The sequence below is a fragment of the Pan troglodytes genome, chromosome 3 (assembly GCF_028858775.2).
Source record: "Pan troglodytes isolate AG18354 chromosome 3, NHGRI_mPanTro3-v2.0_pri, whole genome shotgun sequence".
Lineage (NCBI taxonomy): Eukaryota > Metazoa > Chordata > Mammalia > Primates > Hominidae > Pan > Pan troglodytes.
Genome location: NC_072401.2, coordinates 1,351,325 through 1,379,270, shown reverse-complemented (window position 1 = coordinate 1,379,270; position 27,946 = coordinate 1,351,325). Strand labels below are relative to the sequence as shown.

The 27,946-nt window shown below is 60.6% G+C and overlaps 2 protein-coding genes across 9 annotated transcripts; one reads left to right on the top strand and one right to left on the bottom strand.

Moving 5' to 3' along the window:
- Nucleotides 1-187: 187 nt before the first annotated feature.
- LOC461056 (alpha-L-iduronidase) lies at nucleotides 188-18,436 on the bottom strand. 6 transcript variants are annotated; one of them, XR_008547737.2, is made up of 14 exons: nucleotides 18,205-18,436; nucleotides 17,487-17,627; nucleotides 3,994-4,079; nucleotides 3,702-3,809; nucleotides 3,148-3,243; nucleotides 2,830-3,032; nucleotides 2,550-2,729; nucleotides 2,226-2,442; nucleotides 1,766-1,978; nucleotides 1,553-1,674; nucleotides 1,245-1,370; nucleotides 1,086-1,166; nucleotides 603-703; nucleotides 188-455 (listed from the first exon to the last, which is right to left on the bottom strand). XR_008547737.2 is itself a non-coding variant. In XM_016952702.4 (14 exons), the coding sequence occupies exons 1-14, from the start codon at nucleotides 18,360-18,362 to the stop codon at nucleotides 301-303; spliced, it is 1,983 nt and encodes a 660-aa protein (XP_016808191.3). In that variant the 5' UTR covers nucleotides 18,363-18,436; the 3' UTR covers nucleotides 188-300. The 6 variants fall into 6 exon arrangements, 5 of the variants coding, with proteins under 5 accessions (XP_016808191.3, XP_054539646.1, XP_063664632.1 ...); XM_016952702.4 differs by having other exon boundaries at nucleotides 1,090-1,166; XM_054683671.2 differs by lacking the exon at nucleotides 18,205-18,436 and adding an exon at nucleotides 5,712-5,840 and having other exon boundaries at nucleotides 1,090-1,166; nucleotides 17,487-17,593.
- On the top strand, nucleotides 13,556-26,465 carry SLC26A1 (solute carrier family 26 member 1). 3 transcript variants are annotated; one of them, XM_016952700.4, is made up of 2 exons: nucleotides 13,556-14,318; nucleotides 25,940-26,465. In XM_016952700.4, exons 1-2 carry the CDS (start codon nucleotides 13,743-13,745, stop codon nucleotides 26,036-26,038), a joined length of 675 nt encoding a protein of 224 aa, XP_016808189.1. In that variant the 5' UTR covers nucleotides 13,556-13,742; the 3' UTR covers nucleotides 26,039-26,465. The 3 variants fall into 3 exon arrangements, with proteins under 3 accessions (XP_016808189.1, XP_003310259.2, XP_063664631.1); XM_003310211.6 differs by lacking the exon at nucleotides 25,940-26,465 and adding an exon at nucleotides 15,075-17,779 and having other exon boundaries at nucleotides 13,609-14,318; XM_063808561.1 differs by lacking the exon at nucleotides 25,940-26,465 and adding an exon at nucleotides 14,620-14,826 and having other exon boundaries at nucleotides 13,743-14,318.
- Nucleotides 26,466-27,946: the final 1,481 nt, after the last annotated feature.

The following is a 27,946-nucleotide window of genomic DNA, read 5'->3' as shown; positions in this document are numbered from 1 at the left end:
GTGGTCTGAGTGGGAGCGAGGGGGAAAGAGGCCTCGCTCCAGCTGGGTCCTCATCAGCCACCGGGGTTTACCCTTGGAGGCTGCCCTGGAATGTGCCCAGGGCCAAGCCACAGAGCCTCAGCCTGAGACTGACCTGTGCAAAGCCGCTTTAAAGGGGGCGTTGGTACCAAGATATAAAAGAAAATAATAAAATATAAAAATATATTGCAAAGGGGGTGATGGGAGGGCAGCATGGGCACAGTGCAGCTCCAGCTCGCTGACTGCCGGTGGAGGTGCAACCCACTGGGGCTCAGCACAGGCTCATGGATTGCCCGGGGATGGGGGCCCTCTTGGCACAGGGACCTCCAGGTACGGCACAGGGACCTCCAGGTACGGCACAGGGTCCGAGAAGGGGCCTGGTCGGGCCCAGTAGTCCAGGGCTCGAACTCGGTAGGAGCCAGAGACAGCACCTGTGTCTGGAGACAAGGGGACACGTGTGCCAACCGGAACCTGCCCCCACCCGAAAGCCCCCTGACCCCAGGCTTCTCGAGGCCCCCACCCAGTACTGCCCTGAGGCCCAAGAATGGGGTGGCCGAGTCCAGGGCAGCGGGTGGTGGGCGCACCTGGGCTGAACACAAAGAGGTTGAAGGTCGATGGCTTCCTGCTGATCGGGGTGTACGCCTTACCGTCCTGAGAGAACTGGATCTCGTATGTCCACAGGCACCTGGGGAGGTCAGGCCAAGACCAAGGCTGGGGTCAAGACAGTCCTCAAAGGTGGGAGCAGGCAGGGCACGGCCGCGTGGACCCACAGCCTCATTCCCTCAAGCCCCTCGGCGGCACCTCCCCAGCCCCTGGGCATTCTTCCTGCCCAGGCAGGAGAGGGCTGGAGCCCGAATGTCCATTTCATGTCCCCTAGGAGAACCCACACCCCACTGGCAGGGCCTGGCGCGTGGCCCACAGTGTGTGGGTTGAAGGGCAGGGACGCAGGGCGGCGAGGGAGGGAGCCGGTGGGCCACGGCAAGTGGCCCGAGTGACCGCATGGGTGAAGGGGTCGGGACCCAGGGACCTGCCTAGGACCAGGCAGAGGGAGGGGCGGCCCCACTCACGCACTTGGAGCCCACGTGTTCATCCGACCAGACCAGAACCAGCTGCCCTTGGGTCAGGGGCAGGGCGCGGAGCCGCGTGACCTGGGGGAGGGAAGGGCTGTGATGGCGTCGGGGAAGGGGAGTCCGGGCCGCGGCGCGGGTTAGGGGACTGCCACTTGCCTGCCCGGGCGCCTTCTCGGGGCGCGCACACACGTGCACCAGCAAAAGCGACGGCAGCCGCAGCGCGGGGCGCAGGGTCAGGCGGCCGCCGGCGGGTAAGGGGCGCGGCGCCGCGGCCACCGGGTCCTGGGCGCAGTGGCCGGTCCTCAGGGTTCTCCAGGGGGGCTGGGGACGCTCGGCCCGACCTCAGGGCGAACGCCCCCGGCCCACCGCTCCACCTCCCACCCACACCGCCTCGGAGCCCCCGCCCCGGACCCCACCCCCCTGGGACCCCGGCCCGGCCCCTCGCCCCTCCGCGGCCCACCTACCTCAGCCGCGCGCATGCGCCGGAACTGCTCTGCCGTGGGGAAGACGGGCCGGCCCAGGCGCCGCCACTCGCCGTCGGGGCTGCAGAGCCCGTTGTCCAGGTAGCGCGTGACGTAGACCAGGCCTGCGGGGCCTGACACTCAGGCCTCGGCTCCCCGGGCCGCCCCCTCCAGAGTCCCTGCGGGGCCAGAGACCTCCCTGGAACCCCGGCTTACCCGGGCCGGGGGGCACCCCGCGCAGCCGCAGGGTCACCGCGACGCTGCGGTTGGGGTGGGCGCGGGTGTCGTCGCTCGCGTAGATCAGCACCGCGGCGCGCCAGGCGTCGGCCGGGCCCTGGGGGCGGTGGGCGCTGGCCAGGACGCCCACCGTGTGGTTGCTGTCCAGGACCGTCCCGGCCTGCGACACTTCGGCCCAGAGCTGCTCCTCATCTGCGGGGCCGGGGGGGGGCCGTCGCCGCGTGGGGTCGTTGCCCAGCCGCCCCCCGACCCAGGGCCGGGCCTCCCACCACTCGCTCCCCCTCCCCTTGGTGAAGGAGTCCCCAGGCCCCGCCACGCGGAGGCAGACCCCGGGAGGCGCGCGGCTGGAGGAAGTGCGCTCCCCGCAGCGGGGCCTTCGCAGGAGCGGCTCCCCAGCCTGGAGGGCCCTGGCCGGCCCACCCCAGCGGCCCCGGCTCACCCAGCAGCGCCAGCAGCCCCATGGCGGTGAGCACCGGCTTGCGCAACAGCTGCACGTGCGGCGGGCGGGTGTTGTTGACCTGGAAGCGCGCGGTGAGCGTGCGCTGCGCGAAGGGGTGCGGGTGGTAGCTCAGGAAGGCATTGTCGTTGCTCAGGAGCGCGTAGGGGAAGGCGGAGGTGGTGTTGGCCAGTAGCAGGTTCTGATGCTGCGCGATGACCTGCGGGTGTCCAGGGCAGCTGGGACCGGGTGGCGCGGCCACCGCTCGCCTGTCCCGTCCCGGGAGGAAGGTGGCCGGGGGGCGCGCAGGGCGTTGGGCCGGCCCACCTTCACCACCATGGCCGCGTAGGTCACGTCGGCCCTCCACGGCTGTGGCAGGGACCAGCCCACCAGCGGGTCCGCCTCGTCGTTGTAAATGGGGGTGTCCGCGAACTTGGGGAAGAGCTGCCGGATCTGCTGCGCGACGACCTTCTCCTGCTCCAGGATGGAGATGGAGCTGCGCGCACCCTGCGGGCGGGGCCGCCTCAGCACCACCAGGGTCAGCGCGGCCCGGGGTACAGCGGCTGAGGGCGCAGAACACCGGGGCGGACGGAGGGGCAGGGCGCACCTTCCTGTGGAGGGAGATGTAGTCCAGCCGCACGCCCGCCTCCCCAGTGAAGAAGTTGGTACCGTCGTGGCAGTGGCGCAGGAGGCCCCAGCTCAGCGGGGATCGCGGTGAGGTGTGGAAGGAGTCGCCGGGGCCTCCCAGCCGCAGGGCGGGGCTGGCGGCGCGCAGACCCTCCGAGCAGGCATCGTAGTAGTTCAGGAAGCCTGGGCCGGGGGAGCACTGCGTCTACACCTGCCCTGGGGATGAGCAGCTTAGCCTCTGCTCCTGCCTTCCTCTGCCCCCTTTCAGCCGGGCAGGACCCCAGGAAGCGGTGCACACCTTGCATGGTCATGGAGACGTTGTCAAAGTCGTGGTGGTCTGGCTCGTTCCACGTCTCGAAGTTCCACTTGGAAACATGCGCCAGTCCGTACCTACCTGCAGAGGAGCCTTGCTGTCCCCCCAGCACAGGTGAATCTCGCCTCAGTGACTCCCACGGAGGGAGGGTGCAAGGTGATGAAGGGCGTCTGACTCAAGATGAACCCCATCTCCATGCAGGCCAGCCTCCCGCCCCACATCAGGAAGCCCTGGCTCAAGGGGGTCCAAGACCTGGGCGGCGGCCTGGGTGATAGGGGTGCAGCCTGCCCAGGAGTACCCCCCACCCCAGGGGCCCAGGGCCTTCGCCCACCCACCAAGCCCAGGAGTACCCCCCAGCCTGGGGCCCCAGGGCCTGCGCCGACCACCAACCTATCCCTTGTCACCCCCATCCCCCCACAAGGGCCTGCGCCTGCCCACCAATATATCTCCTGACCAGGCAGCAGCCTGCGTGATAGGGGTGCAACCTGCCCAGGAGTACCCCTGCCCCGGCCAGGGCCCCAGGGCCTGCGCTTGCCCACCGATGTATCTCCTGGCCAGGCTGGAGACCAAGTCCTTCCACTCAAACACCTGCTGCTTGTCCTCAAAGTCAGTGAAGTGGCCCGAGGCGCTGCCCATCAGCTCAAACCCTGGAACACAGGAGGGCTGCCCCACCGCCCACCGCACACCACACCCATGCTCTGCCAGGCCTGTGCTCCGGCACCAAGGCCAGCCCTGAATGGACATCCAAGGACTTGGAGGGGCTGGGTGAGGGAGAGGGTGGGCAGGGCAAGGGGGTGCAGGCGGGCTGGGAGGGCAGAGCCCACAGCTCACCTGGGAGGAGCTGGTTCTCCCTGAGAAGGTCCAGGTACCCGTCCAGGTGGGTGAAGTTGTAGCTCAGGCCCCGTCCAGTGGACCTCCTGCAGAAGGACAGTCAGCGTCAGGAAGCAGGGTGCCCACACAGCTCCATGCTCCAGGCTGGAACCGTGGCCACAACGGAGCATGTGGGAGCCTGCAAGGTGCCACACAGGGCTCGGATCCCGGCTTCCCGAGGGGCCCTTCCCCTTGGAAAATAACCCTATGAAGGCCTGGTATGAACTAGAGTATCTGTACATGGAGACCCCCCAACCCTACACCATCAAGAGATGGAAAACTTGGGGTGGGGGTTCAGAATGGCTCTGAGGCTCAGTAGCACGAGGCAGGCCAGTCGCGAGCAGCAGGGGCCAGGGGTCAGGAGCCAGGCAGGACCTGGTGGACACCTCACCCTGGTTCTCTGCACCTCCTGGAGGCCCAGGAGTGCCCCATTTCCCCTCCCACACCCCAAGAGGCAACATGGGTGCACAGGAAAGGGAGAAGGGGGCCGCCCTGCCACTGCACTTGCAGATGGGCTGAATTCCCACGAGGCCTGCATTCCGAGGGGACAGGCGTCCTCAAGGGAGAAGGGGGCCGCCCTGCCACTGCACTTGGGGATGGGGCTGAATTCCCAAGAGGCCTGCATTCCGAGGGGACAGGCGTCGCCAAGGGGGAAGGGGGCCGCCCTGCCACTGCACTTGCGGATGGGGCTGAATTCCCACGAGGCCTGCAGTCCGAGGGGACAGGCGTCGTCAAGGGGGAAGGGGGCCGCCCTGCCACTGCACTTGGGGATGGGCTGAATTCCCACAAGGCCTGCATTCCGAGGGGACAGGCGTCATCAAGGGGGAAGGGGGCCGCCCTGCCACTGCACTTGCGGATGGGGCTGAATTCCCACGAGGCCTGCATTCCGAGGGACAGGCGTCGTCAAGGGAGAAGGGGGCCGCCCTGCCAGTGCACTTGCAGATGGGCTGAATTCCCACGAGGCCTGCATTCCGAGGGGACAGGCGTCGTCAAGGGGGAAGGGGGCCGCCCTGCCACTGCACTTGCAGATGGGCTGAATTCCCACGGGGCCTGCATTCCGAGGGGACAGGCGTCGTCAAGGGGGAAGGGGGCCGCCCTGCCACTGCACTTGCAGATGGGCTGAATTCCCACGAGGCCTGCATTCCGAGGGGACAGGCGTCGTCAAGGGAGAAGGGGGCCGCCCTGCCACTGCACTTGGGGATGGGGCTGAATTCCCATGAGACCTGCATTCCGAGGGGACAGGCGTCCTCAAGGGAGAAGGGGGCCGCCCTGCCACTGCACTTGCAGATGGGGCTGAATTCCCACGAGGCCTGCATTCCGAGGGGACAGGCGTCGCCAAGGGGGAAGGGGGCCGCCCTGCCACTGCACTTGCGGATGGGGCTGAATTCCCACGAGGCCTGCATTCCGAGGGGACAGGCATCGTCAAGGGGGAAGGGGGCCGCCCTGCCACTGCACTTGGGGATGGGCTGAATTCCCACGAGGCCTGCATTCCGAGGGGACAGGCGTCGTCAAGGGGGAAGGGGGCCGCCCTGCCACTGCACTTGCGGATGGGCTGAATTCCCATGAGGCCTGCATTCCGAGGGGACAGGCGTCGTCAGGGAATGGGAATCTTTGGTGAAGGGGATACGACAGGGAGTGAGGAGCCTGATGGTCAGCGAGGGACCTCTCTGAGGAGACACCTAAGGCTACCACGCAATGGGACCAGCCAGCAGGAAGACGTCCAGGCAGCAGATGGCATCGCCAGTGCAAAGGCTCTGGAACAGGAATGCGCTCATGACAATCAGGCAGCAGGGAGGCAGCTGGTGGGCCTGGGACAGAATAAGGGTGGATATCATGGGATATGAGGCTCCATGGGGCTCTGGAAGTGACTGCTTTGAGGATGGGACCCTGACCCAGAGCGAAACAAGGATCCCTTTCAGGGTTCTGAGCTGAGCAGTGCCAGGGCATTTTTCTTTTTTCTTTTTTTTTTTTCTTTTGAGACAGAGTCTCACTCTGTCACCCAGCCTGGGGTGCAGTGGCGCGATCTTGGCTCACTGCAAGCTCCCCCCCCCCGGGTTCACGCCATTCTCCTGCCTCAGCCTCCAGAGTAGCTGGGACTACAGGTGCCTGCCACCACGCCAGGCTAATTTTTTTGTATTTTTGGTAGAGACGGAGTTTCACCATGTTAGCCAGGATGGTTTCCATTTCCTGACCTCGTGATCTGCCCGCCTCGGCTTCCAGAGCATTTTTCAAGGATCCCTCTGACAGCTCACTAGAGTCAGGGTGGGAGCTGGAAGACTGGCTGGGGGTCATGGGGGTTGCCCAGAGAGGTATGGTGCCCAGACTGGGTGGTGGCTGTGCAGGCTGTGAGCAGAGGGACTGATGAGGTTTGAGGTGAGCTGGGGGGTGAGGTGGGGGGTTGGGGGGTCGGGGGGTCGTACAGGGCAACTGTGGATTTCAGCTTGGGCAGCTAGGTGGGTGGATGAGCTTGGAGTGAGACTGGTCTCGGTTTTGGCCATGTGGAGTTGGACATCTGAGGGTGAACTGAGTGAGGAGATTGGTGTGCAAGGGTCTGGAGTTGTGAGTGATGCTTCTGGCCTGAGGGAAAGGGAATGGGGTGAATGGAATAGCAGCCAGCCTTGAGCCTGGAGTGAGAAGCAGAGACCAGGCTGGCCAGGGTCTGAGGGCTTCCTGCGGACGCCACGCAGGTGAGCACAGCTGCCCGTGGGGCAGTGCACCTCCTGTGGCAGCTGGCTTTGTGCCGCATCTGCAGTGGTGGGGGATGGGGTTACCACCATGGACCGGAATCTGGCCCTATACATATACAGCTCCCCGTCTGTCAATCTCCCCATGCCACAGCACCCCCAGCTCCACAGCAAAGGTCTGGGCACCTCAACGCCTCCCTTCTGGTCCTCCCATGGTGTACAAGATCAAGGCAGAGCCTTGGCAGGAGTCTACAGCCTTTGGGTGTGGGCTCCTGCTCCGCCCCGCCTCTGCTGGTCCCCACCTGCTCCTGTACCCAGGGCTGGGTGCCCAGCAGGAGCAGCAGGAGTCCCTGGGGTCCACCCCACCCGGCCCCTACCACCTCCCCTCCCCTCCATCCACAGGACACACTGGTAGCAAAGAAGTATAACTTAAGAGGCACTTGGATAAGAATTAAATGCCCAGAAGGTGCATTCCAAAGTCCCACCGAGTTGGAGTAGCGGGGCACGGTGACCTGGAGGAAAGTGAAGACCCAGCTGGGCTTCAGGTTTTCTCTGCAGAACCCCAAGGCGATAGCCTGGCAGCCCCTGACCCTAGCGGGGGGAGCCCCAGCATCAGAGATGTCCCTGGCCTGACACCCAAGGCGCCTCTGAGTGTCATCTGGCAGGGCCAGCCTCGCAGTGAGGGGAGCCCGGGACAGGGATCCCCGCCCCCAGGCCCAGGAACCCCGGGGTCAGTCCACAGGCCCGAGGGCCCACCCTCCGCCTGGCCCCCATTGGGAGGGGCCTTGAGAGACCGACGCTGGGGAGGGGACTGGGCCGGCGAGATGGAGCGCGCAGCCCACCCCCAGGGCCGGAGACGCAGACAAGCCACCGCCCAGCCCGGGAACGGAAGCCGCGGGGGCGCGTCAGCCCTTGTAGACCCCGCGCGGGGTGTCGCTGGGGCCGCGGCGGCCGCACAACGGGCTCATTCACCGCGCGGCCGCGGCTGAGCGGCCGCCCGGGTCCCCACGTCCCCGCCCCTGGGCCCGAGCGCGTGCGCCGCTAAGACCGCGCGGCTGCCGGGCCTGGTGAGTGCGCGGGGCGGGGCCGCGCGTGCATGGGGGTTCGCAGGCGGTGGGGGGAGACCGCGCGGGGTGGGGAGCAGGGCCGCGCTCTCCTGAGGGCGGGGGTGGGAGTGCGGGGCAGGGGCGGAGGCCGGGCCCGCTGGGCTGGGGGCGCGGGGCGGGTACAGACCCGCCTCTTGGGAGAACCTGCGTCTGTGGCCGGGACGAAGGGGACACAGGTGCTAGAGGGTGCGGGCCGAGGCCTCCTCTTCTCCAGACCTCGGAGCTCGCCCACCCGCGGGAGGGTCTCTGGGAATAAACTCGGGTCCGGTCTCAAAGCCCTGTCGGCCGGGCTTCTTCCCACGGGTGGGAGGCAAGGATGAAAGGTCTCCTTTCCCAGTAAATGGACTCCAATGTAAAACGGCTGATTTAAAGACAAAACTAAGGAAGTAAGCGTGTGACACAAGACTGGCCAGGGGTTCAGGCGGGAGAGGGGTTCAGGCGGGAGGGGGGTTCAGGCAGGTCCCAGTTGCTGGGGCCCCCACGCCCCCTGTCCTGCGTGGGCCAAGCGGGGAAGGAAGGAGGTGTTGGCAGCCCTGCGCGCGCACAGGCTCGGGGTAGAATGGGCTACCCACTCTTTCTGGCCAGCAAGGCCCCTGGACCCCCTGGGCACTCAGCCTTTGGGCCTGGCCACAGGACAGCACCAGCCACTGCCTCAATGCTCAGAGAAACTGAGGCAGAGACGCGTGGGAGGGGGCAGGTCAGGCCCCAAGGATCCTACAGTGATGACCTCACCTGCTTTAGACACCCAGCCTAGGTGGGGACTAAAAGGGCGTAAGGCCCAGTGCCTACAGAAGACCTGAGGCCAGGCCCCTGCAGTGCGGCTGAGGCTGTTCCTGAACTATGCTCACCTGCCTAAAACCTCACCACGGGTCCCCATAAGCCAGCCTCTGGAAACCTCCACCACCTTTCCTGAGGGGGGAAGGGCCACCTCCCACTCCAGGTTTTTCTGTGGCCCCAGGTGGCACTGCCCACCCCACGCTGCATGCAGGCACCAGGTGCCCCACCCCTGCTGTAGCACCCAGGTCCTCCCTGCCTCCTTTAGGGAGACCTTGAGGGAACAACCCCAGCCCCCTGGGTCTCCCCAGTTCTCCAACAACCCTGCTGGTGGCTGCACCCAGAGGGGCCCTTATCTGTCCCAGGGAGGGACCTGAGGCCCTGCGTGACTGCCTTACCCTACCCACTGGCCAACCGCTTCTTACAGCACAGCTCCCAACTGCTGAGCAAACAGCTGCTTCCCAGGGACCACTGGGGCCCAGGTTGGGCTGGGGTAGAAGCAAGGGCTCAGACTCTGGAGGACAGGGCAGGGGCTTCGAGGAGAAATCAGACTTGGAGAGGGCATCCCAGGTGGAGGCTATGGGCGTACGAGACCCTGGAGCCTGTTCAGCTCTGCCCGAATCTCACACTCAGGGGTACGAGACCCCGGAGCGTTCAGCCCTGCCCGCATCTCACACTCGGGTACGAGATCCCGGAGCGTTCAGCCCTGCCCGCATCTCACACTCGGGGGTACGAGACCCCGGAGCGTTCAGCCCTGCCCGCATCTCACACTCGGGGGTACGAGACCCCGGAGCGTTCAGCCCTGCCCGCATCTCACACTCGGGGGTACGAGACCCCGGAGCGTTCAGCCCTGCCCGCATCTCACACTCGGGGATACGAGACCCTGGAGCATTCAGCCCTGTCCACATCTCACACTTAGGGTGTCTCCTACTCTCTGGCCACCCCAACTACATTCCACTCCCATTTCACCTCCAAATGGGGGCACTGCAGCCCAGTCTTCCCTGGGCTCACCCAGGGCTGTGGGGAACTAGCAGCGCTTGGCAGACGGCTTCCACGAGGAGGTACCTTTGGTGGGGTGAGTGTCCAGGGTCTCCTCCCTCCGGGGCTGTGCCCCATCAATGTCAGTGTCCTCGTCTTGGGGGAATGGAGCCCCGGCACATCAGCTGGTTCTGGGAGACCCTCGGCTTCAATCCCACATGGACAGGAGAAGTAGAGCCTGTGGCTTCTGTTCCCAGGACAGAGTCAGGCTGCCCAAGGTGCCAGGGCCGGGTTGGCCTTCCAGCCCCACCTGAGGGACCCACGGCAGCCTCCTGGCCTCCCTTGGGATGGGAGAGCACTGAGGGCCGCAGCCCCTCGTTACACTCACCCTCCGGCCACAGGTGCCCCGTGCAGGCTCCCACCCAGTACTCACTGTCAAAGTCGGGGGGACCTGAGGCTCCCGAGGAATTTTTTTTTTTTTTTTTTTTTTGAGACAGAACTGGCCGGGCACGGTGGCTCAGGCCTGCAATCCCAGCACTTTGGGAGGCCGAGGCGGGTGGATCACAAGGTCAGGAGTTCAAGACTAGCCTGACCAACATAGTGAAACCCCGTCTCTACTAAAAATACAAAAATTAGCCGGGCGTGGTGGCGCACGCCTGTACTCCCAACTACTCAGGCGGCTGAGGCAGGAGAATCGCTTGAACCCGGGAGGCAGAGGCTGCAGTGAGCCGAGATTGTGCCACTGCACTCCAGCCTGGGCAACAGAGCGAGACTCCATCTCAAAAAAAAAAAAAAAAAAAGACTTGTAGGCTGGAGTGAAGTGCTACAATCATACCTCACTGCAGCCTGGACCTCCAGGGCTCAAGCAATCCTCCTACCTTAGCTTCCCAAAGTGCTGGGCCAATGACAGCGTTTGTTTTTGAGACAGGCTCTTGCTCTGTGGCCTAGGATAGGGTGCAGTGGCGCAATCATACCTCATGGCAGCCTCAAACTCCTGGGCTCAAGCCATGCTCCCGCCTGAGCCGCTTGAGTAGCTGGGATACAGGCACACACCAGCACACCCAGCTAATTTTTTACTTTTAATTTTTGTAAAGGTTGGGGGGCGGGGGGCGGCCGGGTGCAGTGGCTCGAGCCTGTAATCCCAGCACTTTGGGAGGCCGAGGTGGGTGGATCACGAGGTCAGGAGATTGAGACCATCCTGGCTAACACGGTGAAACCCCGTCTCTACTAAAAATACAAAAAATCAGCCGGGCGTGGTGGCAGGTGCCTATAGTCCCAGCTACTCGGGAGGCTGAGGCAGGAGAATCACTTGAACCCGGGAGACAGAGCTTGCAGTGAGCCGAGATCATGCCACTGTACTCCAGCCTGGGCAACAGAGCGAAACTCCATCTCAAAAAAAAAAAAAAAAAAAAAAATTAGCCGGGCGCGGTGGCGAGCGCCTGTAGTCCCAGCTACTCAGGAGGCTGAGGCAGGAGAATGGCGTGAACCCAGGTGGCGGAGCTTCCCGTGAGCCGAGATCACACCACTGCATTCCAGCCTGGGTGACAGAGCAAGACTCCGCCTCAAAAAAAAAAAAAAAAGAAAAGAAAAGGTTGGGGGCGTCTCACTATGTTGACCAGGCTGGTCTTGAACTGCTGGCCTTAAGCGATCCTCCTGTCTAGGCCTCCCAAAGTGTTGGAATTACAGGAATGAACCATCGTGCCTGGCTAATAATTCCTTTTAAAAAGCAGCTTACCCTTATTTTCACGTGTGGACCTAATTTAGTTCACTTAAAAAAATCATTTATCTTCACCCCAGCCCTATGAGGCAGGCACTGCCGGTCCCGGTCTGTGGTAGAGGGGAGGGCAGAGGAGCCGTGAGGGTGACCAGGCGCTGTGGGTCGGTGCCGGGTCCAGTCAGACCAGGACTCCTGGCCACTCACGGCACCTTGACCCCGGCAGCCCTCGCCCTGGGCGGTGAGCACCACACACAGGGCTTACGCGAGCACACACGCATATGCACACACCGGTAGCCTTGGGCTGAGCCGGCTGTCAGCCTCTGCCCGGCTCCAGCTTGGACCAGGCTGGCTCCTTGCAGGACCAGGAGGGTGTCCAGCGACTGGACACAGAGACCAAGCCTCCCTCAGCCCCGCCTGGGTTTGAAGGCTGCTGCACTGGACCCCAGACCCCAGAGCTGAAGGTTTGCCTGTGCTCAGCCCCTAAGCCCTCGCCTCCCGCTGGTCCCTAAGCCCTCCCGGCAGGGCCGCAGAGCCACAGCTGCAGCCGCTCCTGAGAGGCTGGGAGCTCCTCAGAGGCCCACACAGCTCTAACTACTACAAGCCCCTGATTACAGTTCAACTCCCGGATCAGCCGATCAGGTAACATGGCTGGAGAAACCCGTGACTCAGCAATCTGTAGGTAAATAATTGAACTACAGAGTCCAGGGCACAGACCACTGCCCGCAGGTTGGCGCCAGAGCCACCACCCCCACTCTCCCCGCTGCTCACGGGAGCCAGAGGGCCCTGCGGTCCTCGGTGGTCTTGCCAGCCCCTCGCCATCCCAGGGCCCTCCGCGCCTGTGAGGACTCCCTCAGGTAAGAACCATCCTGGGCCCAGATCTCAGCTGCAGCAGAGGGGGGCGTGGGAGCCGAGGCCAGAAATGCCCTGGACTCGTGGTTTCTTAGGGGCACCCTCAGGCTCAAGGCAGGTGGCCCTACTGTCCCCATTCCACACACCTGGACCCCAGGGGCTTGGGGTGGGCTTCAGGGCATCCAGGGACCCAGTGTGGTGGGGCCTTCCAGGGAAGGGGACACAACTCTTGCAATGTTGCCTGAGGGCCAGGACCCCCGCTCTGTGCCCCAGGGGTGCTGTGCCCAGCCTGCATGTGTCAACCTACCAGGCTGGGCTCACTGCCCCAACACATCCGCCAGGAGACTGGAGCTCCCACACCCTGGGCCAGCGTGCAAACAGCAGGCTCAGCCCAGGCTCCAGGGTGTCCTGGGCACCTGGTGTCCTGGGAGCGAAGTCTTTGCCTAACGTCGCTGAGAAGAATGTTTAAAGTGAAAGTACATTGGAGTCTGCAAACAGGACAGACCCAAGGCCTCACGTGGGACCAGTCAGGCCTCTAAGCACCGCCTCCCTAACGCCACGGTGTTTTCCGAGATCAAGGGAAAGGTCAGGTGCCCTTCCGGCTCTGCCGGCCCAGGGTGGCTGTGTGCAGCGGGCTGGGCCCTCTCGGTGCTGCCTCGGGGCAGTGTGTCATGGCCGTTCCACAGTGAGCTGGTGCAGCCTGGGAAAAAGGGCGCCTCATGTCCCAGAACTGTCTGGGCAGGGGAGACAGATGCCAGTCACCCTCCTCCCCTCCCAGCTGGCCCTGATGGGGCCCCCGTCCAGGCATATTCTCAGAATTCTGTCCCAAGTCCAGGCGGATGGGCTAGGCTAGTGTCTGAGTGCTGCTCCCCCAGCAGACTTGGGGTCCCAGTACCCACAAAGCTTGGCAGGGACATAGGAGGCCTCTTCCTGAGACTTCCGCCAGCCCCAGGACCCACAGGACAGGTGACAGAGGGGTGGGTGGAGGTGTCTCCAGGAGAGCAGGCGATGGTTTGGATGGGGGAGGGAGGGCTCTGGTGTGGGCATGGGGTGGACAGCAGGACCATTCGCCAACCTGGGGAGCCAGGGAGGTGGACACGGAGCAGCTGGACTCAGGCTTGCCTGCACCTGTGTCCAGTGACTGTGACATTCTGACGCGAGGCACGTGTGCGTGGTGGCAGCCCAGCCTGTTCCTGCCCCGTTGGGGAGGTGAGCTTCAGGAGGCTACAGGGTGGTTTTCAGCCAGGAACCGCAGAGCCAATAGGCCGGAGCTGAGCCTGGACAGGGTGCCGCCACGCCGCCCCTCAGCACTGCTGGCCTCAGCACACCCCGTGGCATGGGCTTGGTGTCGTCATCCCATCTCACCCCATGATGGATTCTGGATCCAGCAGGGCCCAGCGTCCATCCATACCGGGCAGGGGGCTGGGGCCCGCGCTGCCGGGAGAAGGCCCAGCACCAATCCCCGGCCCTGGGTGGGCGAGGGGTCCGCCCCAAGGGGCCCGTTGCTGCCGGGGACCTTGTCGTTTGGCCCTGGATCCGGGGGCTCCTGTGACCATGCCCTCTTCTCGGCCGCAGGTCGGCCACGGGACCTGACGCAGCAGGATGGACGAGTCCCCTGAGCCTCTGCAGCAGGGCAGAGGGCCGGTGCCAGTCCGACGGCAGCGCCCAGCACCCCGGGGTCTGCGTGAGATGCTGAAGGCCAGGCTGTGGCGCAGCTGCTCGTGCAGTGTGCTGTGCGCCCGGGCGCTGGTGCAGGACCTGCTCCCCGCCACGCGCTGGCTGCGTCAGTACCGCCCGCGGGAGTACCTGGCAGGCGACGTCATGTCTGGGCTGGTCATCGGCATCATCCTGGTGCCGCAGGCCATCGCCTACTCATTGCTGGCCGGGCTGCAGCCCATCTACAGCCTCTATACGTCCTTCTTCGCCAACCTCATCTACTTCCTCATGGGCACCTCACGGCATGTCTCCGTGGGCATCTTCAGCCTGCTTTGCCTCATGGTGGGGCAGGTGGTGGACCGGGAGCTCCAGCTGGCCGGCTTTGACCCCTCCCAGGACGGCCTGCAGCCCGGAGCCAACAGCAGCACCCTCAACGGCTCGGCTGCCATGCTGGACTGCGGGCGTGACTGCTACGCCATCCACGTCGCCACCGCCCTCACGCTGATGACCGGGCTTTACCAGGTGAGGAGCCCTGCTTGGGCACAGGGAGGGGCCCAGGGCACCCCCCCCTTAGGTTTTGGCCATCCACGAGGGCAAGGCTGGGGGCAAGCACAGGGTTGGCAGAGGAGGTGCTGGCCCAAGACAGCAAGGCTTGGGCAGAGCTGGGGCGTGCCGGGGCGAGGCACCAACGCAGAGAGGCTGTGGATGCAGGAGGGGAGGGGCACGGGGAGCCAGTCCGGTGGGCCACGGCCTTGGTGGGGACCAGCAGGCCAGGTGTGGCTGTGGCTCAGTGGTGCCGGACTGAGGCCATGTGGCCTCCCAGGCCTTCTGTCCTAGGTGGAGTGGGGGATGGCCTCCCCACCCCCGAAGGTCTCCTGCCTTGGCCTGTCCACCTTGGCCCCCGTTGGCTCCACATCTGCATGGGGGGCAGTGGGCACCATGTGTAGGAAGCAGGAGGAAGGGGTTGCCTTCTGATACCAGAGGTCTTAATTCTGAAATAAAACGGGCTGCTGCACGTGACAAGGGTTAGACGTGTCTATGGCCAGCTGTGTGCACGGGTGACGCTCACGTGGATGTCACAGTTGTCTGCGGGCATGAGCACGCGTGGAACCAGAACTCAGGCCCGTGTGAGGAGTCTGGTTTGGAACACACAGGGCTGCAACACAGAATTGTCAGGTCCTGTGCCGTGACCACCACCCCTCGGGCCATGCCAGGTGCCGGTGAGGGGCACGTGGCTCCCGCCATGCGCCTGCTGGCCTGACCGCACTCCGTCCACAGGTTCTCATGGGCGTCCTCCGGCTGGGCTTTGTGTCCGCCTACCTCTCACAGCCACTGCTCGACGGCTTTGCCATGGGGGCCTCCGTGACCATCCTGACCTCGCAGCTCAAACACCTGCTGGGCGTGCGGATCCCGCGGCACCAGGGGCCCGGCATGGTGGTCCTCACGTGGCTGAGCCTGCTGCGCGGCGCCGGGCAGGCCAACGTGTGCGACGTGGTCACCAGCACGGTGTGCCTGGCGGTGCTGCTAGCCGCGAAGGAGCTCTCAGACCGCTACCGACACCGCCTGAGGGTGCCGCTGCCCACGGAGCTGCTGGTCATCGTGGTGGCCACACTCGTGTCGCACTTTGGGCAGCTCCACGAGCGCTTCGGCTCGAGCGTGGCTGGCGACATCCCCACGGGCTTCATGCCCCCTCGGGTCCCAGAGCCCAGGCTGATGCAGCGCGTGGCCTTGGATGCCATGGCCCTGGCCCTCGTGGGTGCTGCCTTCTCCATCTCGCTGGCGGAGATGTTCGCCCGCAGTCACGGCTACTCTGTGCGTGCCAACCAGGAGCTGCTGGCCGTGGGCTGCTGCAATGTGCTACCCGCCTTCCTCCACTGCTTCGCCACCAGCGCCGCCCTGGCCAAGAGCCTGGTGAAGACAGCCACTGGCTGCCGGACACAGCTGTCCAGCGTGGTCAGCGCCACCGTGGTGCTGCTGGTGCTGCTGGCGCTGGCACCGCTGTTCCACGACCTACAGCGAAGCGTGCTGGCCTGCGTCATCGTGGTCAGCCTGCGGGGGGCCCTGCGCAAGGTGTGGGACCTCCCACGGCTGTGGCGGATGAGCCCGGCCGACGCGCTGGTCTGGGCAGGCACCGCGGCCACCTGTATGCTGGTCAGCACGGAGGCCGGGCTGCTGGCTGGCGTCATCCTCTCGCTGCTCAGCCTGGCTGGCCGCACCCAACGCCCACGCACCGCCCTGCTGGCCCGCATCGGGGACTCAGCCTTCTACGAGGATGCCACAGAGTTCGAGGGCCTCGTCCCTGAGCCCGGCGTGCGGGTGTTCCGCTTTGGGGGGCCGCTGTACTATGCCAACAAGGACTTCTTCCTGCGGTCACTCTACAGCCTCACGGGGCTGGACGCAGGGTGCATGGCTGCCAGGAGGAAGGAGGGGGGCTCAGAGAGGGGGGTCGGTGAGGGAGGCCCTGCCCAGGGCGAGGACCTGGGCCCGGTTAGCACCAGGGCTGCGCTGGTGCCCGCGGCGGCCGGCTTCCACACGGTGGTCATCGACTGCGCCCCGCTGCTGTTCCTAGACGCAGCCGGTGTGAGCACGCTGCAGGACCTGCGCCGAGACTACGGGGCCCTGGGCATCAGCCTGCTGCTAGCCTGCTGCAGCCCGCCTGTGAGAGACATTCTGAGCAGAGGAGGCTTCCTCGGGGAGGGCCCCGGGGACACGGCTGAGGAGGAGCAGCTGTTCCTCAGTGTGCACGATGCCGTGCAGACCGCACGAGCCCGCCACAGGGAGCTGGAGGCCACCGATGCCCATCTGTAGCAGGGCCAGGCCTGCCCAGCAGCCTCTGCTCCCTCCTGGGGACCCACAGCAGACGTCTGCAAGCCACTGCTGAGACCCTTCCCAGGGAGGAGCCACCCAAGAGCTGCACTCTTGTGCCACAGCTGCCCTGGGGAAACCGGGGAACCCCAACTGGGAAAGGAGGCCCTCTGATCACACGCAGGACCCAAACACTCAGAAATCAAGAAACTCTGCCTCCGAGACAGGCTGGCCCACAGTGCTGGCTGGGCCCCAATGCACCGTCCCTCAGCTCAGAAGGGATGGGCCTGGCCTGACGCTCAGGGTTGACATCTTATTTGAACAAAGGTCCCCCACCATCATGCAGCCTCCAAGGTGCCAAGAGGACTCCCTATGCCCAGGCCTGCCCGGTGCCCACCCTGCTGGTAGGAGCCAGCGGCTCTGGCCAAGTGCACAAGGGTCTCTGTGTTTCCAGAAGGCCCCACACACCCAAGTGCCCCTCACACCTCGTGCCTCCCCCTCACAGGGTGGCCACCTGCACCAGCGTCAGGGCCCAGGGTGCTGTGACCGATGAGACCTCAGCTCAGCCCTCAGGTGCAGTGGCCCTACCCAGCCTGGCCAGCAGACACACAGGGATGCTCACAGGTGCACCAGGAGCCAGGTGCGGCGCAGCCAACCCTGAGCCTGCAGGGAGACCTGCAGGAAGCCCACTGTGCCCCATGCAGGGGCTCCCTCCAGCACACAGCCCTCACCCCAGCACAGCCAGCAAGGACACGCTCTCCCCAACAGGGTGCTTCGGCGGGAAGTGGGGGAACAAGGGGTCTTCCGAGCAGCCCCCAGCCCTGCCCCTCCCATCTGTGCCTCTGTAAGGGGCTCTGGGACGCCCAGGCCCTGCCCACCGCCCACCTGGTGGTGACAAGCTCCAGCAGCCAGTGGGTCCGGACCTGCTTGATGCCGCGGTGAGGGACGGCGCCCACATAGGCGAGGTTGAGCTGCTGGTCCCAGCTGAGGACGTACTGGTCAGCCTGGCTGTGTGGCAGCGGGGGGCTGGGGACAACAAGGGGGCGGCTCAGTCCCGAGCCTCAGCATGGCTGGCAGCGCGGCTGACACACATGTTCAAGCCCAGGACTGCCCGTGCGCGGGATCCAGGCGCTGCGCGTGCGTTCAGTGACTAATAAAATGACCCTTAGCGCCAGGAATGTGGGGAGGTCCCATCTTCATGGGGAACGGCAGCAGCAGTAAGACGAGGGGCCAACGCCAGCCCTGGCCCTGGCCCTGCCAGGAAGGCGGGTACCTCAGCTCTAGGTGGAAGGAATGGGACAGGCAGGCCAGGTCCCGCTGCAGGGCCATCCACTCCCAGGGGAGACTCCTGGTTTACCTCAAAGAGCAGGATCCCGGGCATCGGCCTGGGCTGCAGGGGGCGGCCCAGGCTCACGCCCCGGCGCCCACTCAGGTGGAGGACCCACCCACAAACACGGCGGGGGGCGGGCCCGGGAGAGCCAGGGCCCCAGAGGAGGGAGCTCCGGTCTCTGAAGCTCTCACAGTGCGCAGTCAGGGGGCGCCCGAGCTCTCCCCGTGCGGCCAGGGGGTCCCGGAGGCCGCGGGCGGGGCGCGGAGCGCTCACCAGAAGCCTGTGCTCCTCCAGAAGCGCCGCAGGGGCCACAGCGCGCGGGCCGCGTCCACCTGCACCAGGTGCGGGGCCTCGGCCGGGGCCACCGGGGGCGCGGCCAGGAGCGAGGCCAGGAGCGCCAGCAGCGCGGCGCGGGGGCGCAGGGGACGCATGGCCACGCGTGCTCGGGGACTGCGGGGCTTCGGGCTGCACTGCCGGTTCCGCCTCCGGGTCGCAGTCTGGGCGCGCACCCCATGTGACCGCCGCCGCGGGGCGGGGCCTTGGTGAGGGGGCGATGGCCGGGTGGGAGGGGTTGGGTGGCCTCGGGGAGCCTCGGGGAGCCGGGAGCACGGCAGGGCTTGGAGCCCCGCTTCCTTGCAGGCCTCAGGGGCTGCTCTGAGGACCGATGACTCGGAAAGCGCTCAGAAGAACGCTTCGCCCGTTGGTGCTATGTGAGTTGAGCCATTACTGTCTTGTTTTTCTCTGTTTTTGTGTGTTTTTGAGACAGAGTCTTGCTTTGTCGCCCAGGCTGATGTGCAGTGGCGCGATCTCAGCTCACTGCAACCTCCATCTCCGGGGCTCCAGCGATTTTCTCACCCCAGCTTCCTGAGTAAAGCGTGCGCTTTAGCAGGAAGGAGAATTACCCCAGAAGAGCACACTGGGCCCTCCTTACACTTGGCTTCAGATCCATGGATTCAACCAAGCAGACTGAAAATATTGTTTTAAAGCCAAAGCAATACGAAATAATACATATTTTAAAACAATACAGTATAACAGCTATTTACAGAGCATTTACATTGTTTTAGGGATTATAAGTAATCTTGATTTAAACTACACAGTAGGATGTGCGTAGGTAATGTGCAAATACTGTGCCATTTTATATCAAGTACTTGAGCACCTGCAAATTTTGGTATCTGGGAGGGTCCTGGAACCAATACCCCGAGGATACCATGGGACAACTGTAGTACACGTGTAGTCCATGTATGCATGTGTGAATCCAAGCAAACATTGTATAAAAATAATAATGGAAAGAACAGGCTGGGTGCGGTGGCTCACACCTGCAATCCCAGCACTTTGGAATTGCAGGCCAATACGGGAGGATCACTTGAGGCCTGGAGTTTGAAATCGGCCTGGGCGACGTACCAAGACCCCATCTGTACAAAAAAAAAAAATTTAGCCAGATGCGATGGTATATGCCTGTGAGGCCCAGCTACCCATGAAATTGAGGTGGGAGATTGCTTGAGCTTAGGAGTTCAAGGCTGAGGTGAGCCATGATCACACCACTACATTCCAGCCTGGTTGACAAAATGAGACCCCATCTCTAGAAAAAGAAAAGAAAAAAAGAACAGTCTACTAACAAAATGAAAATACTGGACAATAATCCTCTCTCAGTTGGGAGAAGGATAATTAGAGTTGCAGTGTTCTGGGTCTTTTTATTTTGGGGAGAGGGGTTAAAATATTGCTTAACATTAGGTCTTCTTATGTTGAAATTGCATTAAAAGTGATTAGCCATTTAAAAGTGAAATAGTGTGTATATATTCCAAATTAGCAAGGAGGAAAAACATAATACAAAAAATTCAATAAGAAACTAAAAAGTAAGAAAGGGAGGGAAAGGCGAGAGAAACCATGCAAGTACAGAACTGTCTCCAGGAACAGCGGGGTAAGACCCTCAGTCCAACGACCCCAGAGAAAACAACTAAAATGGTGGATAACTCGCTTTAAAAACAATTCCTCAAAGCGTCAGAGAACTGAGAAAAACAGTAAGAAACCACCAGTCCCACACCGTGGTGCAGGACACAGCAATGGAAACTGAATTGTTTCAGACCAGCCGCCTCCTGAGAGCCACCATCAGAACTGGAGAGCGCTGCACGGAACCGTCCAGGGCACTGGGAGCTCTGAGGAGCCTCTGAGGCCGCGGGGCTCTGCAGGGACAAGCCGGGAGGGGGCGGGGCCCGCTTTGGGGCGGCGACTCCACACCCCTGCAGCGTATCCCAGCCACACAAGACATGGCGACACGCTGCTGCGTTCGTTCCTCACACTGTGGCCACAGGACAGAAGTCGAGGCTCAGGCGGGGGGCCTGGTAAAGACTTTGGGTTTTTCTTGGGACCCCAAAGTTCTGTCCCCTAAAAGCAAAGGTAAACCAGCAACAGAATTGTCTTTGCGGGGACTGAAGCCAGCCTTAAATCACCTCAAGCCCTGAGAGAATTAAGGTGAGCCGCTCACCGGGACACCTGTGGACAGAAAAGTACACCTTCCCTGGAGGAAGGTAAAACAAAAACAGACAGAAGTCCTCACTGCACGGTGCTGGAATGGATCCGGGTCGGGAAAAATTATTACAAAGTGCATGATGGGGACATTCACAATTTGGAATATGCCTTGTATATTGTGCAACAAAATTCTACCAATGATAAACTCCAGAATTTTTTTTTGTTTTTGTTTTTTGTTTTTTTAAACGAAGTCTCACTCTGTTGTCCAGGCTGGAGTGCAGTGGTGCGATCTCAGCTCATTGCAACCTCTGCCTCAGCCTCCTGAGTAGCTGGGATTACAGGCATGAGCCACCACGCCCAGCCAATTTTTGTATTTTCAGTAGAGACAGCATTTTACCATCTTGGTCAGGCTGGTCTCGACCTCCTGACCTCGAATGATCCATCTGCCTCGGCCTCCCAAAGTGCTGGGATTATAGGCATGAGCCACCGCGCCGGGTCAAACTCCAGAATTATTAAACGACTCAATGATTGCATCACGGTTGTGAATGGAGATTTTTTGTTCATTTGTGATCCATGCTGAAGGGTTTAGAGGTGAAGAATCAATAGATTTGTAACCAAAGTTGCTCTGGAAATTAAAGCAAAACGATAAATTTAGATTACATACAGAGACTGAGATAAAAGCAAAGGTAGCAAAATATTAACAGTTGGTGAACCTGGGTGAAAACTATGTACTGTTATTGCAACTTTTCTGTGAGTTTGAAATTTTTCAAAATGAAAACATTGAAAAAAATATTAAAACCTCATGAAACTTAGTAAAAATTTATTGAATGATACACTTGAACTTGCTTCATTTTATTGTATGTAAATCATATCTCAGTAAAGCTGATAACGAATTGGTTTAACAGCAAATTAAATCCAACTAGGCTGAGCAAGGTGGCTCATGCCTGTAACCCCAGCACTTTGGGAGGCTGAGGCGGGCAGATCACCTGAGGTCAGGAGTTCGAGACCAGCCTGGCCAACATGGTGAAACCCTGTCTCTACTAAAAATACAAAAATTAGCCGGGCGTGGTGGCATGCATCTGTAATCCCAGCTACTCAGGAGGCTGAGGCAGGAGAATTGCTTTAACCTGGGAGGCAGAGGCTGCAGTGAACCAAGATCATGTCACTGCACTCCAGCCTGGGCAACAGAGAGACCCTGTTTCAAAAAGAAAAGACAAAATTAAATGGTGTTCTTCAAGTAGAAGGAATGATGTCCCAAATCCCAGCTCAGAGGTGCAGAGGAAGAAGTGAAGAGTGCGGGGGGAAGGGAAAACCTCCCCTGCCTTTCTGAAGTTTCACTAAAAGGGTACACAGATTTCTTGGATTGTAGTTTTATGTGACACAGCAGCTTTCAGAGCAAAGACCTAAAGGCGCAGGGGAAACCACATTTTTATACTCAGGTTCTGTGAATCTAGAAATAGGATTGGACGAAAGGTTAAGACCTGACAGGCTAACAGACTCCCGGGGGAGCCCAGCGAGGCCCGTCTGCTTCGGTTCCTGGAGGCCTCTCTCTGCAGCTCTCCTTCCTGCTGGGTGGGGGCACAACGCCCCGGAATAGGGGTCTGACCACATACAGTCAAACAAGGCAGGCCAGAGAATTCCTTTATGGCCAGTTTTTACACAGAAAGACAGAGAAAAGTTATTAGAGTCATACTTTCAGGTTTATGGCTGGCTTTGGGGAAAAGGGGCTTAGGTTTCTACGACCTGCCTGGGACAATGAGGGGCCAGAGACAGGAGGCAGGAGAAGGCCTGGCTTCCAAGGCCTTCACTCCGGGTGTCATTTTCTGAGCCCCAACAAAAGCAACAGAAACGGTATATTGTGTATAAACCTTATGAATCGTAACCGCATAAAACAATCATGTTACAGGGTTTCACATATTTCTGGGGAATTAGGATTTACAGCAAGAGTGGCACAGGTGCTGTGTGGGAAAAGTGAAGTGAGAGGGGAGGAAAGCCTCCCGAAGATGCCCTCTGTCCTGTCCAGGCCCGCGCCTGTCGCCTCACGTGGCGAGCGCCTGCAGGCATGGTTCCGTGAAGCATCCAAGACGTAGAGATGATTCTAGTTATCCGAGCGGGCCCTGAGTGTAATCCCAGTGTTCCTATACAGGGGAGACGGAGGGGGGATTGACACAGAGGAGGCTGTAAAGGCCTCAGGAGAGATTGAAAGATTGTTCTAAAATGTGTCCCCAGGGTTTGTTTCAGTGAGGTGTGGGCAGACACACGGACCCGGCCACGACAGGCCAGGAGGAAGGCCCTGCTGTGTGTAGAGACGTGTGCGATTCCGATTTAGATTTTGGGGCTCTGTGAGGCAAGAGATTCACACAGGTCTCTACCCTGCAGGGGACACCTTTTGGGCAATGGCCCAGTGGCTTATAATAAACGTGGGGAAGAAGCCATTGGTCGGCGGAGGCCCTCAGGGCTGAGACCACGCCTGGCACGTTGCTTCCAGGTCCACCTTTCACTGGGAGCGTCTGGGCAGGGGTGGAGCAGCAGCCGTCCACCGGGCTCCCCAGCAGTGTGGCCAGCAGCACCGTACCCTCACGCATGCACCCATTTCTCTTCGCTCAGAGGGTCCCACAGGGCTTACCAGGCAGCCCAGGGGTTTACGGGAGGTGACCTCCTCCCACACTTGGCATCCAGCAAGTCACCGAGGACAGGGGAAGCCGCCCCCTCCCACAGATGGAAGACAGCAAGGGGCAGCTTTGCCTCCATCCTGCCTAGAGAGGCCTCTCTCAGGCCAAGCTGAGCTTGTGGGGTGCTTGTCCTGTGACCCAGTGCATACAGGCAGCTGGGGATGGGGCCAGAGGCTCAGGGTCTGTGACAGCCTCTGTCCCAGGAGAGCCTGGGGTCAGCCAGTCACTTGTGGTTTTAAGAGTGGACGGCACTGGGCCGGGCGCGCTGGCTCACGCCTGTAATCCCAGCACTTTGGGAGGCCGAGACGGGCGGATCACGAGGTCAGGAGATAGAGACCATCCTGGCTAACACGGTGAAAACTCGTCTCTACTAAAAATACAAAAAATTAGCCGGGTGTGGTGGTGGGTGCCTGTAGTCCCGGCTACTCGGGAGGCTGAGGCAGGAGAATGGCGTGAACCCGGGAAGTGCACCGAGCTTGCAGCAAGCTGAGATCGCGCCACTGCACTCCAGCCTGGGCAACAGAGTGAGACTCCGTCTCAAAAAGAAAAAAAAAGAGTGGACGGCACAAGGCCAGGTTCTTGCTGGTTCTTGCATCAGAAGCCGCTGGGCAGCTTACGGCTGTCAGGAGTGGCTGAGAGACGCCAGCCGGCTAAGAAGAGGCTGCCAATGCCCCTACAGTGGAGTCTCTGAGAGCACTAACGAGAGTGCCTGCAGATTTTAATGCATTTTGTTTTTAGACGGGGTCTTGCTCTGTCCCCTAGGCTGGAGTGCAGTGGCACGATCACGGCTCACTACAGCCTCGACCTCCCAGGCTCAAGCAGGCCTCCCACCTCAGTCTCCTGAGTACCTGGGACTGCAGGCAGCACACGCCTGGCTAATTATTGATTGATTGATTGATTGTAGATAGGGTCCCTCTCTGTTGTCCGGGCTGAGGGTCCCTCTGTGTTGCCCGGGCTGGTTTAGAACTCCTGACCTCAAGTGATCCTCCCACCTCAGCCTCCCAAAGTGCTGGGATTACAGGCGTGAGCCACCACGCCTGGCTGGTTTTCATTTGGACGTAAAATTTGGAAACGAGGAATATGTTGCCGCCAGAACCCAAAAAGAATGAAAAGATACTGGACTGCGTGTCAGTAGGAGGGTGCTCTCCACGCGCGTGGGCCCGCGCCTCTGAAGGAGGCCTGGTCTGTGGAGGTCCCGGCGCAGCCTGGAAAAGGTGGGCTGTGTCCTTGGAGGTGGCGGTGAACTGCGGCTTCCAGGTGGCTGAAACGGGCCCTGAGTGGAGCAGAGGCCGTGTCTGCGTGACGTGACGCACGCTGGCCGGTTGCTGACTGGGGAGTCGCTGGTTGAGACCCTGCTGGGTCTCAGGGTGTGGGGCCTAAGGGGTGGCGGCAGCCTCGAGATTGTGAAAACCCACTGTGAGGCACCCGTTATTTTTTCCTGGTAAAAGAACAGGCAAAATTAGGCCTTTGTTTTCTCTGCTTGTATCTAGGCAGTTACTGTTTTTTCCTTTCTCCCCACCCCCATCCCTTCTTTCTGTTTAGGCTTTCATCTGCCCTAAACCCTGGTTTTTAGTTTCTGTCTCTGGCTGGTAAGAGGGAAGGAGGGGAGGGAAGCTGCCCCCCAGGATGGCCCGTCTGCGTAATCCTTCCTTCTTTCTTTTTTTTCTTAAACAAAATCTTGGTTTTCGTCTTAAAAATCTGGCTTATATCTCAAGGTGCGTAGAATTTTTTCCTCTTTACTTCCTGTCCATCCTGACTGTATTAACAGCATTTTTTTTTTTTTTTTTTGAGATGGAGTTTCGCTCTTGTTGCCCGGGCTGGAGTGCAGTGGCGCAATCCTGGCTCACTGCAGCCTCCACCTCTCGGGTTCAAGCGATTCTCCTGCCTCAGCCTCCCAAGTAGCTGGGACTACAGGCGCCCGCCACCATTCCTGGCTAATTTTTGTATTTTTAGTAGAGACAGGGTTTCACCATGTTGGCCAGGATGGTCTCGATCTCTTGACCTCAGGTGATCTGCCCACTTCAGCCTCCCAAAGTGCTGGGATTATAGGCGTGAGCCACCGCACCAGGCCTATTTTCTGTATTCTTAATGCACTGGCCTTGGGGGTCTTGATCCTGGAGAGATCACCCCTCCAGAGCCCACAGGTGCCTCCTTGTCACAGTCACACCAAGCCAGTGTCCCTGCCCTCAGTCACCCCAGGGCGAGGTACTGGCCGACCAGGGGCTGCCGAGCCCAGGGCCCAGGGAAGTCGCTCCAACTCCAATCCCGTCCTGATCTCACCTGGCAGTGTCCACCCTGCCTCATTTGCCCTTCCCGCAGAGCCCCCATGAACTGGGGCTCCCTCCACTCCGTGGCCCTGTGTGCTGTGCCCCCTTCTCTTGGGAAATGTAATGTATCTTCTTTGCAGGAAGTTGTCTCCACGTCTGCCACCTTACTGCACCTGACTAAAACTAAGCCCAGGTACAAATTTTAGAACAAAGGTGTGCGGCCTCTGGAAATCAGCTCTGGAAGCTAGAAGGGGCCAGTAGCTTTGCCTCGGGAGGGAGTGTGGCGCTGCCAACACGTGGACCTGCAGAGGGCTTGTGCCAGCCTGGTCCACGTCATGGCACTGGCGCAGCAGGTCCACAGAGTGGGACGGATTCACGGGAAGCTGGTAGATCCCCTTCCAAGGCAGCACACAGTTTTGTAAAAGGTGCTAAGCCAAAATTCCTTAACCACAAGGGCTCCCACCCCGTCTCTGCTTCCTCTCTTGCTGGGCTGGCACTGGAGAGGCAGTGGGCACTTTGGGGCCCGGCAGGGGGACGTGTGGCTGTGGAGACGTCAGCGGGTCAGCGGCCTCCACCATGCCCTTCCCGGCCACTTCCTTCCAGACGTCCTGGGGTACAAACAGCTTCCAGCAACACCCATGGCAATTAACACAGAGGAGTGACTCGCAGGAACTTCTGGAAGAGGAGGAAAGATCTTGCTGATTTAACAGGAAATGCCGACATCAACGACATCGAGAATGCGGGACCCTCACACCAGCCTCACGAGAAGCCGGTGGATACAGCTCATTCCAGAGGGAGGCTTGGATCAGCACCTGGGGAAAAAAGGCAGCCCCTCAACCTGGCTAGCCTGCAGAGGAGAGAAGCCTGAGCAAGTGTCCTCCAAATTTCACAACAGGCTTTACCATGTGGATGATGTAACCAGTCATCAGTACATTTCTGTAAAGCAAAGCACACTTTAAAAAACCAGCCATGCTAGTGGGCCTGAGGATTACCTTTCGTCTTCCTCTTTCCTCTGTGGAAAATGATATTGCAAAATTGTAAAAAGAGACAGTAAAAAAGTGGATGAAAGGGTATCCTAGCAAGCTGTTATGAATAAAAAATCTCGGTATTTTCTGGATTTTGTGCTGCTTGTGCTATTAGTCAAGTTTTAAAACATGCTTAATTTATTATTTCTTCTTGCATCTAATTTTCTTTTATTCTTTTTATTTATTTATTTATTTTTGAGACAGAGTCTCGCACTGTCCTCCAGGCTGGAGTGCAGTGGCACGATCTTGGCTCACTGCAACCTCCGCCTCCTGGGTTCAAGCAATTCTCCTGCCTCAGCCTCCCAAGTAGCTGGGATTACAGGCGCCCACCAGCACGCCCAGCTAATTTTTTGTATTTTTAGGAGAGACGGGGTTTCACCATGTTGGCCAGGCTGGTCTCGAACTCCTGACCTTGTGATTCGCCTGCCTCGGCCTCCCAAAGTACTGGGATTACAGGTGTGAGCCACCACGCCCGGCCTTATTTTTTTCTTTTTTTGAGACGGAGGTCTTGCTCTGTTACCCAGGCTGGAGTGCAGTGGTGCAATCTCAGCTCACTGCATCCTCCGCCTTCTGGGTTCAAGTGTTTCTTCTGTCTCAGCCTCCCGAGCAGCTAGAATTACAGGCACACACCACCACGCCCGGCTAATTTTTATATTTTTAGTAGAGACGGGGTTTAGCCATGTTGGCCAGGATAGTCTCCAACTCCTGACCTCAGGCCATCCGCCTGCCTCGGCCTCCCAAACTGTTGGGATTACAAGCGTGAGCCACCGTGCCCGGCCGGCATCTAATTTTATAATAGTTATTTTGCATTTCTTCTTCCTTTTTCATTTTTCTGTCATTTTTTTTTTGAGATGGAGTTTCGCTCTTGGTGCCCAGGCTGGAGAGCAGTGGCACGATCTCGGCTCACTACAACCTCCGCCTCCCGGGTTCAAGTGATTCTCCTGCCTCAGCCTCCCAAGTAGCTGGGATTACAGGCACTTGCCACCATGCCCGGCTAATTTTGTATTTTTAGCAGACACGGGGTTTCTCCATGTTGGTGAGGCTGGTCTCGAACTCCCGACTGCTGATGGGGATCTATTTAAGAAGAAATGCAGACCGGGCGTGGTGGCTCACGCCTGTAATCCCAACACTTTGGAAGGCCGAGGCAGGCGGATCACGAGGTCAGGAGTTCGAGACCAGCCTGACCAACATGGAGAAACCCCGTCTCTACTAAAATTACAAAAGTAGCCAGGCGTGGAGGCACGTGCCTGTAATCCCAGCTACTCGGGAGGCTGAGGCAGGAGAATTGCTTGAACCTGGGAGGCAGAGGTTGCAGTGAGCGGAGATCGCACCACTGCACTCCAGCCTGGGCAACAAGAGCAAGACTCCGTCTAAAAAAAAAAAAAGACATCCCCATTGGCTTCAGGCTGCCCGAAACCTGTGCAAGCTCCAGCCCTGTGCTTACTTGGTTCTCTGCCTTGTGGCAGAGGTTCCCAGAGCTGTGGGGAAAGCACCCCCAACAAGCAGCTGGACCCACCTCACACGACACCCCCAGATCAGTCTTGGCTGGCTCACAGATGTAAATGTAAAACGTAAAAAGACTCCC